This window comes from Strix aluco, chromosome 4, assembly GCF_031877795.1.
Source record: "Strix aluco isolate bStrAlu1 chromosome 4, bStrAlu1.hap1, whole genome shotgun sequence".
Classification (NCBI taxonomy): Eukaryota; Metazoa; Chordata; class Aves; order Strigiformes; family Strigidae; genus Strix; species Strix aluco.
Genome location: NC_133934.1, coordinates 120,427,668 through 120,442,359, shown reverse-complemented (window position 1 = coordinate 120,442,359; position 14,692 = coordinate 120,427,668). Strand labels below are relative to the sequence as shown.

Sequence of the window (14,692 nt, the reverse complement as noted above, 5' to 3'; positions counted from 1 at the left end):
GATAATTTAGGAAACTTATTTTAAATGATCCATTGGCATATTAAATAGATGAATGACTAATAACCAACGTTTTCACTGAAGAAAACACCCATATACCAATTCACATTGCAAATTACTCACTCAAGTGGCATTTAACAGAATAATCCCCCCAAACTCAAAACCCCACAGCAACCCCAAATTATCTGTGTTTATTGATTTATAATTCTGTACTTGGAACACATTTCTCCTGTAGAAAGAAAATCTATTTCTAGCTATCTTCAATGACTGTTCAGGCTAAATTTCAGCCTGAAGGAAGTTCTTTCAACTAACATAAATCTTTAAAAACTCATAAAGGACAGAACCTGAAGTACAGCAGTGGTGGAAAAGCTCAGAAACTAGTAGAAAGGAAATTAATTAGGGGACACAGGGGCTGGTACAGCTGCTTAATTGGAGCAATACTTTTCATAATCGTACAGGAAGTCAGAGTTTACTGACGGATCCAAGGTTCTTGCCCTCTAGTCACGGAAGGAGAGAAACATTGTTGTGGCACTGTATTTAATCCGACAGCTCTGAAAGGGGAGACCTTCAGACTGTAAACAGAGCTCAGGGCCCATGTTTGCCACCGGATCAGCACTGCTCCTGTGCTTCCCTCTAAGGGTTGCACCCTCCGCCCTGCTTTAATGATTGGGGCAGATTAGATGGGGAGGAGGATCTGCAGATTTTAGCACTGGCCTCAGAGTGGTCCAAGGGAAGAGAGAAACTGTGATACACACATTTATTTGAAGTGAAAATCCATGCATTCATGCCAAGTATTAAAATAAAGCAAACAAAAGGCAAAAAACACTTACACGTCCACACATGAAAAACTATCTGGTCATGGCGCCTGTAGGCTCTAAACATCAACATAAACTTCTCCCTGGTCAAAAGGAGTAAGGGTAGCACAGTAGCTATGTGGTTGTAAAAACTCAGTGAGGTATGTGCATAGCAAAGAAATAGCATTTCACTGATGGTTTGGGTTTTTTTAATGACAAGAGCAGGGAACTATTGTTCACAGGATGCTAAAATGACTGAAATTCTGCCTTTACATTTCATGCCAGAAGGCAAGATTGCACAACTGAGAACTTTTGCAAACTGACGGAATTTAATTATTTTACCTCTCAAATGGGTAATGCTGCACAATTTCTGCATCTTTTTCTGCTAATCTAAAGCAGTGAACAGAAGGCCTGTCAGCACAGCTGGGCTGTAAGCAGAAGAGAGAGGCAGCTTGTGCATGTATCCAGTTTCCTTGTTCATATTCTTTTACATTTTTAATCACTTTCCTTTTAAATCTGCTCTTAAAAACACCACAGAACATACTGTTTGCCTCCTTCCTAGGAAAACCCATTAAGATTTTTTGGCTTCTTTTCCAGTACTCGTTTTTTATTCACAAACACTCCAAGCCAAACCCTGAACTAAAACCAGGATGCTGGAAGTCACCACTTGCAGGCGTATTGCAGACTGAGCTTTTGTTAAACAAGGTTACCAGGAATTATTTATTGTTGTCTGGCCACCACAAACATGAGAATAATACATATGTATCACATTTTCACATATCAAATTCTATCACACTAACATCATTAATGAGAGTACTTCTGAAGATGCTGCCTGCTTTCTCTGTGACAACACTTTCAAAACTGCAGGAAACAAAGAACAAGACGGTTATGAATCACACACCATTGCAAAATCTCTCCTTGAAGAGATGACAGATTCTGAACCCAGTCCCATGAAATGATGATGACCCTCAACTCTCATGTGCCTGATAGTTCAGCACGCTTGATGTGATTCATTAGGAATATGAGGGTCTGGCAGTTCAGCATGAGTCCATACACAACACAGTCCCTGAAGCCCAATCAGCAACGTCTACAGAAGGCAGGGGTTCAACACAACGTTTCTTTGATGTTGTAGAAGGGGAAATGAATGTTTATATTCACCTTCTCTGCTGCAAATCTGCAACATTCAACATTTGAGTCCTCCCGCCACCTTCTCAATTCCTGTTCAATTTCTTTGTCCTTACTTCAAAATCACTACTGAAAAAAGCGGTGTTCAGCAAAATATGACTCAAAGAGTCTTAGGCACCAGTTTGGAATAAGTTCTAGACAGGTTCAGATTTCCTTGGGAAATGAAAGGTATCCTTAGCATGATACAGAATCAGTCGGGAAAGCGGCAAAACGTAAGTAGCACTACTGAAGACATGAACTAGAATGCTACCAAACCTGAGATATCATAGCTGAATTACCTGTATACAAATGAACCAATAAACTGAATGCTCAAAAATTAGTATTTCGTATCAGAAGAGGCAAGTTAAGAACTGGATGGACTTCAATAGATTTTCAGTCTCATATAGGTGAGGTGAAATTCCTGATTTGACCTAGAAAGCAGGGGGTAAGGCAACTTCTGGAACAAATACAGCTTATCATTTTTACACCAGGATGCTTGCCCTTCTGACAGCTTGCACTATAAATAGCCTTAGAAACCGTTAGCTCTCTACCACAGGACAATGCCCATTTAACTACAGCGTATTAATCATGAATGGAGTCTATAGAAGAAAGGTAAAACGATAATTCAAACTGCACTGAAGACAGTATTAACACCACAGCTGCTGTTTTAGAACTCACTTAGGTGAGCGCTTAGGTCATTGCTAATGCCTTTGGAAAATATGATGCTCTTTTACATTGACTATTCTGTGATCTTAAACATCTTAGTCAAAAAAGCAGACATCTGCACTGCAGGCATTTAATGACACCACAGGGTCCCTAATATGCCAAACTCAAAGCTTAAAATCTGAGGAGGCACCGTGCAGGGGATCAGCATGTAGACTAGGAAAGTGGTCCATCTCAGTCCAAAGGCATGAATTAGGATCCTGTGTTAAAACCACATGAGTTAGGTGGCTAATGGCCCTGCAGACCAATGTAGTACACTCCATTCTTCTCTGATACATTTAAACTTAGGGGAGTGTTGCTGCCCAAGGTATGTTTCTGACAATGAAAACACTTCAGTTTTAGAAGGATTTCAATCCTAACAAGTGGACACCTAGATGAAACACTCTAGCTCAGCACCCACCAATACTTCCTCCTGATTTGTAGACAAGAAAGTACTGATCAGATGAACTCCCTGATCATTCCCCTGACCTCAGATCTGTTCTGCTTACTCTTTGCTTACTCAAGTGACAGGTTTTCCACAGAGAAGCCTCTGCACACCTCAGCCATCTTGAGACAATGTCCACGTTAAGATCATTGCTCACCTTTTCAAAGCTGCAGCAGACAACATCTGAGCCGTTCAAAACTAACAGCTGCTATTTCAACACAGTATAGATACACATCAGAACACTGTCAACAGGAACATGAGTGTTACCACAGGATCTAGCAGAGCACTTGACTGATAACTAAGAGAGTACGTTTTGACACTGTTTTCTGTTTAGTCTGCTTTTCTTATTGCAAAGGATATTTGTCTAACCTCCTGGAATCCCACCCATCCTATAAACATAAGAGACCTGTTTCACTACATTTCCTCATCACAGGCTATCGCTTGTCTTGTCTTCCCTAAAAATTTCTCATCAGGGGTACTTCTTTTTAAAAAAGGAACTACAAATTGTGAGTTAGGACTTCTAGATGTTTACAGCAGTGCATAAGCAAATGCATTTTGGAATAAAGCTTGAAGAAGCTTTTAAGTGCGTACGTAGGTTCATATTGCTTGAAAAGAGGAAAGTATGCAGATTATTACTTAATACTGGGTCAATACAATATCTAGTAACATTTTAATAGAACTGAAGTTTCTGCTGCAAAGTTTGGCTAGCTAAGATATTCTAAAATGAGTAAATACAACAAAACAATGACATTGTTGCTGTATTTGTCTCCTAGTTACACCACTTAGACCTAGCAAATAGTAAGATAGGTCATGAGTCAACCATGAGAACGGAAGGAACCTCAAAACCAAGGGAAAAATAATCTTTAGACAGAGCTAACAACTCCACAGCTAATATCTGTCAAGAAACACCGAACAGAGAAAGATTGCTCAATGTACATGGCAAGTTTATATAACAGGAGAATCATTAATAATTTTTAGCAAATATATGAAGAGATATTAAGCATCTGATAGAAACTAACCCAAAGATCTTACTGTGAAGATAGTCGAGGGCACAAACCACAGTGGCAGAGGTGAGACACAGGAAAAGCAGGGACAGAGAGAGGGAGGAGCAGGAGGGAAAGAGTTTCAAGGAGATGAGCTGGCAGCTGAAAGAGGAAACAGCAAATCAAGAAGTTCCCTTCACAGAAGATTTGCTCTTTCTCCTGCCTATCTGTTGAGGACACCATGCTTAACAGGCATTTCAGGCAGCAGACTGGAGGTCAAAGAGAGCCACTGCTCACTGACCAGACTGAGGAGTGAGGGGAAGGATAGCAGGGAAGTTTTCAAGGCTGGCACTGCCAGTGAAAGGAATGGGAATGTGAAGACTGAGAAGAATTTTTCCTTAGAGATTCAAGAGTCAGAGTTCTTTAGGGAGGGATCTTCTGCAAATGGACATAATATTGTTAAGTTCAGAGCTGCATGAGAAATGCGCATGGTGGTCAAGTGAAATGATAAGATGAAAGTGAGTCCAGAAAAGTCTGGAAACAAACACTTTAGGGTATGAACAGCATTCCTCATCAGCTGCAGGTCAGCCATAAGTCTGAATACATTACAGTGATGACTCATGCGGCCACAGTTTTGGTTCAGTTCTTTGGTACATCAAGAGAATACTATACTCTCTGATATTTGTACCGATGAGGCCTTTCCTATACTTCAAAAGGTGCTATACAAGAATTGGGTTTTCAAATTCTCCTCTCACTCTAACCTCAACGGCTGCTAAGAGGTAGATAAGAGACACATTATAAAACATACTTAATTAGTGAGGTAGATAAGAGACACATTATAAAACATACTTAATTAGTATGAGCATGTTCAAAAATCAAATTAATGGTCTGTACTTTACACTAAAGGTAAAGCTGCAAACAGTTTACATATATTTATGCCACAAAAATTGCAAAGACAGAAGCAGTATTTGTCAAAAAGTCTATAAACACTTCATAACAGTCATAAGCATACAGGTGACTTGCTGGGACTCCACAATAAACTATTAATCATTTATTGAGTATCCATTAATCATTAAGTCCTCATTAATTTTTTATGAGTGTACTCTTAATAAAATCTATACCCAGGCTGTGAGTTTGAAAATTTCATAATTGTTTTTGAGAAGCTCTAATGTAAGGTTGACCAGCAGCTCTCATTACTCCTCCACAGAGGAACCATGAGAACCCAGAATACTGTTCTCAGTCTTCAGAAATCCTGTCTGTGGGCTCAGAAACCCATTGTTGTTGGCAATGAACATGGTTTAGCAATTTTTAATTTGGGATTTAGCTGAAGGGAAACGAAAAATCCAATTAACATTTTTGCTCATGTGAGTCTGATTTTGTTGAATGCTGAAGGATCACCAGGATGGTGGTTAGAATACTTTTGACTAAATTACATTTTGTCTAAATACAATGCACCAATCAAAGCCAAAATATTTCTGAGATTTATCAGATTAAATGAGGTTTCACAGTGCTGTACTGCATTCCCTGAGTAATTTAGAGGGTTAGGACAGACGCTTGTTCAGGTCTCACCCTGAAGAGAGGACAGCAAAAAAGCCTCAATATGTGGGGAAATAAAAAAAAAAAATTCCATACACTTTTGTTTTGAAAAAGTATCTGAAAGGTTTCATATTGGTTCTAATGTGGTGTAAAAATAAATGCAAAAACCTCAAAATCTGTTGTCAAATGGAGTTGTTATACTACAGGCAGCTGTAATCACTGTACTGAAAAAAGCCTTGCCTGGGAAGATGACATCAAGATCAGTTTTGGAGAGTGTGGTGACGTAAAAAAAAAAAAGATTCAGAGTTACCTGACAAGAACTAAACCTTGCACACTACCAGCCCACCAACAGCAGGTACTTTAGCAGTTTTTTTAAGTACCCTTTAATTCTGGAAAGATCGGGCTGTTAAAGACTGGATCGGAGTGGGGAATTCCTCAGACTAGGGACCAACAACTTCAAGGGATCTTAGCTCTAGCAACGGTACTAACAGTTTTTAAACCTCAACATACTTTTATAAATTAGAAATGAGCAGAAGACAGGAAAAGGATTATATTCCTACACCTCCATCATGAAACATCAGGCAGATGCCGAGTTCCCTCATAGCCTCAATAGAGTATGGTTGGATTATTTTAATTATGCATGCACTGCTGACAAGCTTGCTCTTTATGTATTTATTAGAGATGATTAAAAATGGCAAAAACTGTATTAATATGTTTATATCATTTATGAAAAATCACGACTAATCAATTTAAACTGCATAATTCAAGTGATACAAAATTAAGCCTTCTGGTTATTCTACTGAATTTTTCTAATCCCACACAAAAGGTCATTTACGCTCATATTCACAGCATTACAACATGACACAGAGGGTATTTCATCTTACTTTATTGATTCTTTCTTCATAGAGTTGTGGAGACTAATCCACAATTCAGCTTGCTTCCACTGGGTAAATGCAGGGCACTCTTCCATGGTCTCATTAGTAAGACAAGTGGAAAAGAGCCTGGCTCGTTTACAATACCTGCTTTGCTAGTCCATAAGCAACTATATATATCAGTTCAATTTTAAATAATAAAAAAGACAGACCTCCATGATAATTAATGCTCAAATACACTTAAACCAAGCACCAGCAAGAAGCAGACTCAAATATCATTACTAGACCAGATTTCCTGTCTTGTTTCTATTAATTGCCATTGGGCTGGTTCTGTCTAGGCCACACAAGGTTAATCTAGAACTAATGATTTCGGATCACTGAATACTGTCTCATTTAGGATGGCACCAAAGTAGGTTACATCATCACACTGGAGGCTTTTTAATTCACATCACCACTTCTGGCCAGTTGCAAGCAAATTTGCAGTTAAGATCTCTTGCTTCAAGGTTAACCAGATGAATTTGAGGCAATACTCTTTCCTTCTTTCTTCATGAACAGTGACTCTTTCAAGCTGTACAAGCAAAACTATAGCAGCAAAACTGTTCACTTTTCCTGGAAAGCTGAAGTTATAATACTTTGACAGCATAGGCATTTAAATAAACCTGGGCACATTTTCCCATTAGCAAAAAGGATTGTTTGTGGTTATCACTTTTGACTCAAAATTTTGGGGAATCTGGGTAGGTTACCTCATCAAGTGTTTCTATTTCTTAGCTGTTTAGATAAATGAGCTTTTAAACATTTTCCCCCTCTCTAGGTACCTTTGACATTACTGAAAGCGTTTTATGTGCAGCTCTGTACTTCACCATTTGCCTGTTCCAAGTGAGGCAAGACATGGAGCAATTCCAATCTCCCCCTCCCTGAATAATTGGTTGTGTTTATTTTTCCCATCCTGTCTAAACAAAGCAGGGCAGGGAAGAGGTGAAGAGCTGCCCAATGAACAATACTACTACTTCCCATGACAACCCTAAAAATGTCCAATCGTCCTACAAACCAAACTGTAAACTCATAGGACCCAACCATTTTAACAGTACCAGAGGTTTCTGCATATGGCTTTGCCTATTTCAAGGGCTGCTATACAGCAACCAGCTCCATATACCACCTGTTTCTTAATGGGTGCAACTGGATGCAGAGATAAGTGGTATTTCAGTTGTGTTGTAAAGTGGTCATTATGCCTGAAAAGCTGGCCAAAATTATGCTTGGGTGGGAACAGGAAATGCTAAATCCAAGAAAACGCAGTGCAGCACAATCCCATCATCCTGATCCTTTGCCATATCTATGCTTGAGAGAGAAATGCATGAAACTGCTTCATAAAAACACTCAAAGGAAACAGCCAGAAAAAACAAGGACAAACTACCTCAGTTCACATTTTCCATACTGCAGAGATGCACTCAAATCAAGCAAGCCTCATACTGCCTGCAGTAATAAAGCCATGAAAGCATTAACTGTATTTAACCAGGAAAATATCTATTAACAGAAAATTTCACTCCTTATTTGCAAATTAAACAAAATCATGGAAGCTGTAATAAATTAAACCAAGTTTAGAAACAAAATACAGCCCTGTGATGAACACATCATCCATTGTATTATACAGCTACAGTGACATTGCATGCAGTTGCAGTGGTACAAGTGGATCACACTTTGAGAAGAGAAAGATGAAATATATGTACTTACATGGTATCACATTATATAAATATGCCAATTTATTTCCCTTATTAGTTCAACACCCTATCATCAGGGTCTCTTTCACTGGGTTATCTCAACTATGTTTTCTGAAACTGCAAATTCAAAGCCTGAATTTTGATTCAAATCACGCATTTAAAAATATTTTTGAAGTACTTAACAGTTTTAGAAAAGGCAAAGAAAAATGTTTACGTTTACTCTAAGAAGATGAATTAATCAAACACATACTCAAAGGTATACCCATACATGAGCCCAGCATAACATCACTTGCTGAAGAAACAGCAGCTGATAACACGTGCATATGAAATCGAATTACTCAATGTGTAGGTTGGGAAAATTATATCACAATGGGAAAAAAAGGCTTTTTGCAAAATGTAAAGATAAGCCTGTTTTTTCATGGAAGTGTTGGTGTTAGTTCTTAATAAAGGATTTCAGTGTATTAATTATTACCTGATTCGCATACTATGGAGCCTGGCTTCAGTTCTAACATCATGGTGATTATAGAGATGTCAGTGGAATACAGAATCTGCGTTCTGTGCGGAAGATTCATGGTCCACAGTTCTGGAGTTGGATGAAGAATAAACACCCATCCTCCTTTACTGCAGGTCACTTTGGAGCCATACTTCTTGCCTATGAGGTCTGTGGAATGCCTGATGACCCCGTACTTAGTCTGAGTTACGGTGCCATGCTGGACTTTCACAGGAAACATGGATTCATGCCCCAAGAACACAATAGCTGTGTCCCCATCCTTTATTGTATCTCCATATTCAACAAAACTCATTGTGACAGTCTTGTGGTTGGCTGATGGTTGTCACCTAGAAAAGAATAAGCATGTCAAGAGAGTTTTGCAGGATCACAATGGAGCTGAAACTACAGACATAAACCCAAGTAATTTTATTTTCCCCAACACAGAACAAAACCACACTGTGCAAATAAGATGTTAGCAAGAGAACTCCATGAAGTTCAGGGGCCTCCCCCACGCTGCACTCTTGATCCAATTAAAATCAATGGAAAGATCCCACGGATTTGAATGTAACCAGTGTTTTTCCCATTTTATGGTGCATTTTAAAGAAAATTTAGCAAATACATTATAATTTACTCAGCCTGCTCCACAATACTACTGAGAAACTTGCATGTTAGTATCAATTTCAGTACTCTGTTCTATTCCAGTTCACAAGCTCTCAGAGTATGTTGTTAAGCAGTAACTTTTATTTCCATCTGCTGGGTTATTCCTTGGTGATTTACAACATACTTGCCTGGATATCAATCCCTAGTTATTAGAATAGGCCACTAACAAAAGTTTACATGAAAGTTTTCCAAATGAAGGTTTAGAGGTAGGATAAAGGTAGTATCTGCATTAATTTACTCAGGAATTTGACTAGCTACAAGGAAAAAACAATACTGCGGCCTTTAATTTGCCATTGGAGGTGCAGAGTAATTGTCTGGGAAGTGACCTGTGCTGCAACTAAATGTAAACAACCATTTGCAAGCTAATGCAAGCAGTTTTATCACTTTAGCCCCATGATCTCAGAGCTGTTTAGAGAATTACAATTAAATTTTGTTGTCTTTGAGAAGACAATCTAGAAATTATAAGGCAGCTTACAATGAAACCTAGCTTTGCCTTTCAGATAAGGCAGCTAACAACCTAAGATGCAGGTTGATCAGTTCATGGAAGGAATTGTTTAATGGTGATCCAAAAGTTAGCAATTAAACCTATGACAGAAGGCTTCGAAAGTCAGATTTCTGGTATTTCTTCCACGAGATAACTAAAAGCAGTGCTACTTAATAGTTTCAAAATTATGATTTTATTCCAGTGCTTCTGTAATAGCTTGGTCCTACTTCATCGTTTTCATGAAAAACTTTAAGTTCTCAAATTCTAGTCTGTTTTTGTTGTCCAAAACTCATTGTAGTTCAATTTGCTGTTAAGCAGCTAGATTTATAATTCTTCCACTGCAGTCATTGAGACTGATAAACAGGTGTGCTCGTGGCTAAAACTTCCAAAGCTTATGACATGCTTATTGCATAAGGTATTCAGATGCCAAAGCAGAATAGGCCTCTCTGAACATATGGTGAAATAGTAAGAAGGGCATCCCATGAATTCAGAAATGTATACAGACTGGACTTTGTGCGATAGTACAAAAGTTTAACCCCATTTTATATCTTGCACTTTCTGATTATATTCATGTCTTAGTCTTTCATGACACTTGTAGTTCTCATTCTAGATGCTATTAATGCAAGGTAGTTTTCGGCTCTTAGAACAGTACCATTTGAAAGAAGCTCGACTGTAATCCATTTCTTTCACAGTATTTAGACTGTAGTTACACCCATGTGCAAAAGCAACATTTCTGCAGCATGTCTGCGGGGACACAGGGAGAATTATTCTCCCTTTGATTACACAAACTGAGTTCCAGTTTCTTTGCCTTCGAGCTGCTACACTTACCACAACTAATTGTCACAACAGTGTATGCTGACATCCCAAGTGACAGATCTCTCGGGCTCAGATCTCACCTGGCACATTATATTCACGCACTTGGGGTGAATTTGGGGTCTGTGAGGAGTTTTGGTAGTTTCTTTGTCTCCCCTTATGGCAAGGAGCACAGTGATCCACAAGCGCTCATTTTCATTCATTTTCAGTCATTTTCCATTCCCCACCAAGGCAGGGCCTCGTGGACTGTTGTCACCTCTGTCTCCTTTGCTCTCTGGGTAGCATACAGATGCTTTGGTACATTATTACTTTTACCACACTGTGCTGTGGAGTGGGAGTGGAATGGAAGATGAGGCAGTGGCTTGTGGCAAGGGATTAGGGCGTTTCTACAGGCTTGCCTCAACTCTGTATTTCCCATGACTGCAGCGACCTAAACTCCATGACCCAAGCGACCCCTCACAGCCTCACAAATTAAACCACTAAAATGATTCTGTGTTCCCTTCAACCAAAACCCAGATACACCCCTCCCTCTCCTGACCAGCTCCCCCACAGACCTGGCAGGCTGCCTCTTCCCCCTCGGAGAAGCCTTGCTGCTTGGCACTGCAGAGGGGGAACCTCCCGAGGAGGAGGAGGAGGAGGAGGAGGCAGGCATAACCCTCTCGCCTCCTGGGCAGCGCAGGCCCCCGGTAACGTGGAGGCTGGTGAATCCGCTACCTGGCCACCCGTCAGCCGGCGGGGCCCCCGCCCTCCCCGAGGGCCCCTCAGCGACAGCCCGGTCCCCCTGCCCTCAGGCCAGTAACGCCGTTCCCGCCCCCCGGGAGCGCACGAGCCCGTGGCAGCGGACCCCGTAACGTAATGGCTGCTCCGGAGCCGCGTGCAGGTTTGACTGATTTAATTCAGTATTTGCTGAGGAGGGGTTAAAAGCACAGCCCAGGCTGGGAAGGGGAGAGAGCGGGGTCAGAGGAGGGATTAGCCTGCAAGAGAGCGGCATTAACCCGTGACGGGCCCGGGCGGCGGCTCCGCAGGGAGCGGGAGCGCCCTCGCCCCAGGTCCCGCGCCGCTCCGCAGGGCCTCGCGCCCCCCAGCAGTTACCAGCTCTCCCCGTCCCCACAGCCGTTACCTTCCGGGGCTGAGCCCCGCCAGCAGGCCCGGCCCGGCTCTCCTCACACGCGGTGCCCGCCCAGCGCCTCCTTCCACCCCGGTCGCAGGCTGCTGACGCTCCCGCCTCCCCGCCGCCTCCGCCCTCGTCAGCCCTGCCTGGAGCGGGGACTCGCCGGTGCCGGTGCCCGGCGCGGTCAGCCCCGACTGCCGCCGCCCGGCCCCTCGGCCCCCACTGCCCGCAGCCCGATCGAGGCGCCCGTCCCCTCAGCGCTCTTTGCGGGGTCCCTGAGGATGGGGGACGGTCACCGACCGCCCTCAGCTGCCCTCCGGGCACCCCTCGCCGAGCCGGCCGGGGTTGGTTGGAGGGGTGGCGGTCCCAGCCGGCTGTGGGGCCGTGAGGGCGCTAAGGGGCAGCAGCCATTCACTGCGCCTCTTGGTGAAAGTTGAGGGGACCCAACGGGCGGCACGTTGCTGTGAAGGGCCATGAGGGTCACCAGTGAACCCAGTGGGAACTCATGTTTGTCACCCATCAGGTGTGTGTTTGGGGAGCCTTGAGGGCTGCCGCCAGCAGGGGGGAAGCCCCTTCCCCAGGGAATGGTTCTGCCTTTGCCGTTGGTGGACCCGGGCCTCACCTCCGGTTCCCCAGGCAGGCGGCTTCCAGAAAGCTCTGCCTGCCCTCCCCCGGGGCTGCCAGCTCGGGGGAAAGGCAGCTCAAGGCCAACCAAGCTCTTCACACGGGTTTCGTAAGGCTGTAGGAGAAACCACAATGTGGGCTCAGAAGCAAGCAGCAGAATCACTATCTAAACCCCAAATAGCACAGTACTAACTCCTACTTCTGTCTCGTGTTTAGGATTGAAGTGGAGAGCCCTGCGTGCCCCAGTGGTATGGGGGATGTAGTCAGGAGGCAAGGAGGAGCAAAGGAGGAGAGTATCGCCTCATCTTCTGCTTGCAACAAGCCCAGGCCACCTGGCATGGGAGGGGTATGGGCATAGCAGAGAACATGTGAATCACACTGGACGTGCAGGTAACGTTCCCAGCTAAATCAGATAACGCCCTGTATGGTGCTGTCTTCACCAGTAACCTCTAATGCATGGTAGTGGAGAAAAAGTCATCCTTCCACAATCAAGAACACATTAACGGAGAGCTGTTCAGATGACAATTTGTGATTTTTTTAAATGAATGTGATTCCATCAAGTATAAGGGAAATTTTGCCCATTACCTTCAGTGAGAACATATTTTTTGTTGTGCTGTTGACCTGCCCATATCATAATTGCAGTAGTCTTTGTTATTTAGTTATGAAACTCTCCTCCATCTAATCTAAACATAATGTATGCAGTTTCAGAGGTTTCTTAAACTGCGAACTCCTACTCAGCTGTTTTTCTGACTGGCAATCATGGCTCTACTGTGCCTTTATATTTGCAACTACCCTGGGGTTTTTTCTGTCAATTTTAGTGTCATTGGTCATATTTGTCATTGTTTATGTTCTTATGCCCTTTCTTTCCCATGATGAACTGCTGTTCAGATCGCTGTGGGCCTCACTGTACGCCAGATCAAGACACTCAGCAACATCTAGTTTCCACAGGCACTCAGCTCACTGGAAACAATCAGTAATTTTCAACAGACTGCCTGAGCAGCGTGAAAAAATACACCAAGGATAATAACTAGGCAAATATATTTTAAGTGATAAATGTAAATGGAAAGAGAAGTTTCATTTGAGAAAGCAGATGCATCTATAACCAATTTCTTTAATCTACTGATAATGAATGTTATGTTTAATTTTCAAGTGCTGTTCAGTTGTCAATTAAGAATTGGAAACAATTCAGTTGTTTGTAGCAAACCACTTTCTCTTGCTCTTTCCTAATTTGGAATATTCTAGATTTTCCAGAAGATGTTTATCCTTCGATTCTTCAGGTTCATCTTACGTTCACACGAGTAATTTCAGAAGACACATTCGCTAGCTAACACCCATCTCTTCTTGCAGTTGTACACTGCACAACATTTATAATTAAGCCTCTTAGGAAGTTAGCTGCATGGCCCATGATTAACTTCCCTTGATTCTTCATTGTTAAAGCTCAGTGCAGAGTTCTCTGGAGTAATCACCCCACCTTTCCATCCTGAGCTGCAGAACAGCAATGTACTGTGTAAGTCAGTGTGCACTGAGAGATCATCCCAGCACAGAAGGTAAGTACTGGTGTCTTTCTCACAGTCTAACAGGCCATACAGGCTTATCCAAAGAAAGTATTCTCTCAGCAGATGAGCTAGATAAAATGGTTGATCAGAGTCTGTTGACATATGGCCCAGCATCTATAATTAAGTCACTAGGGAAGCTGGTATGGGGTGCTGTAACAAAGGTAGGATCCAATTTACACACAGCTTTCAGCAAATCTTAAAATGCTTTCTGAATAAAACCCAGTGAGGTAATAGCCACTTCTGACTTACTGCATGCTAGAAATTTGTCAAATAGTGGTGAGGAAAAGGGGGTAGAGGGTGCACTGTTTATTAAACACATAAATTGGATATATTTTGGTGGTTTTGCACCTGTGACTCTCTTTCCACGTCCTCTTTTCAGTCAAAAGTGAGGAAGAGGTGTGTGTTTGTGTCGGAAGTGCTATAATGAACAGCACATTGAGACTACTACCAGCTTATAATAATGACTGGTATTCCCTGTTCTGCAAGACTGGAAAGGAAAGGGCATGTCCAATGAATAGAAATGGATCCTTGGATTTTGGTTCTTGAGGTGACCTCAACTCCACGAATCTGCAGAACAATTATAGTACAGAACAGTTGATTGCTTCTCTGTTTGTGTAGCAATAGATTATGGAATAAGACAAAAGGAACCTTCAGTACCTAACCCTGATAGGCTTTTTTTTGTGAAGAAAAACACCACCAAAATACGGTGTAATGTAAGAAAATGGCCTTAGTTTTATTTCTATTGT

At 42.1% G+C, this 14,692-nt stretch overlaps 1 protein-coding gene across 5 annotated transcripts in view; it reads right to left on the bottom strand.

The window, feature by feature from the left end:
• Positions 1 to 11,844, bottom strand: part of TRMT61A (tRNA methyltransferase 61A) — a 35,673-nt gene extending 23,829 nt beyond the window's left edge. For all 5 annotated transcript variants that reach the window (XR_012623356.1, XR_012623358.1, XR_012623357.1 and 2 more), the window contains exons 1-2: positions 11,776 to 11,844; positions 8,681 to 9,045 (exon numbers count right to left, since the gene is read on the bottom strand). Coding sequence is in view for 2 of the 5 variants with exons in the window: in XM_074825215.1 (XP_074681316.1) it covers positions 8,681 to 9,011 (331 nt within the window). In the remaining 3 variants the exon portion in view is untranslated. The remainder of the gene's footprint in view (positions 1 to 8,680; positions 9,046 to 11,775) is intronic.
• Positions 11,845 to 14,692: the final 2,848 nt, after the last annotated feature.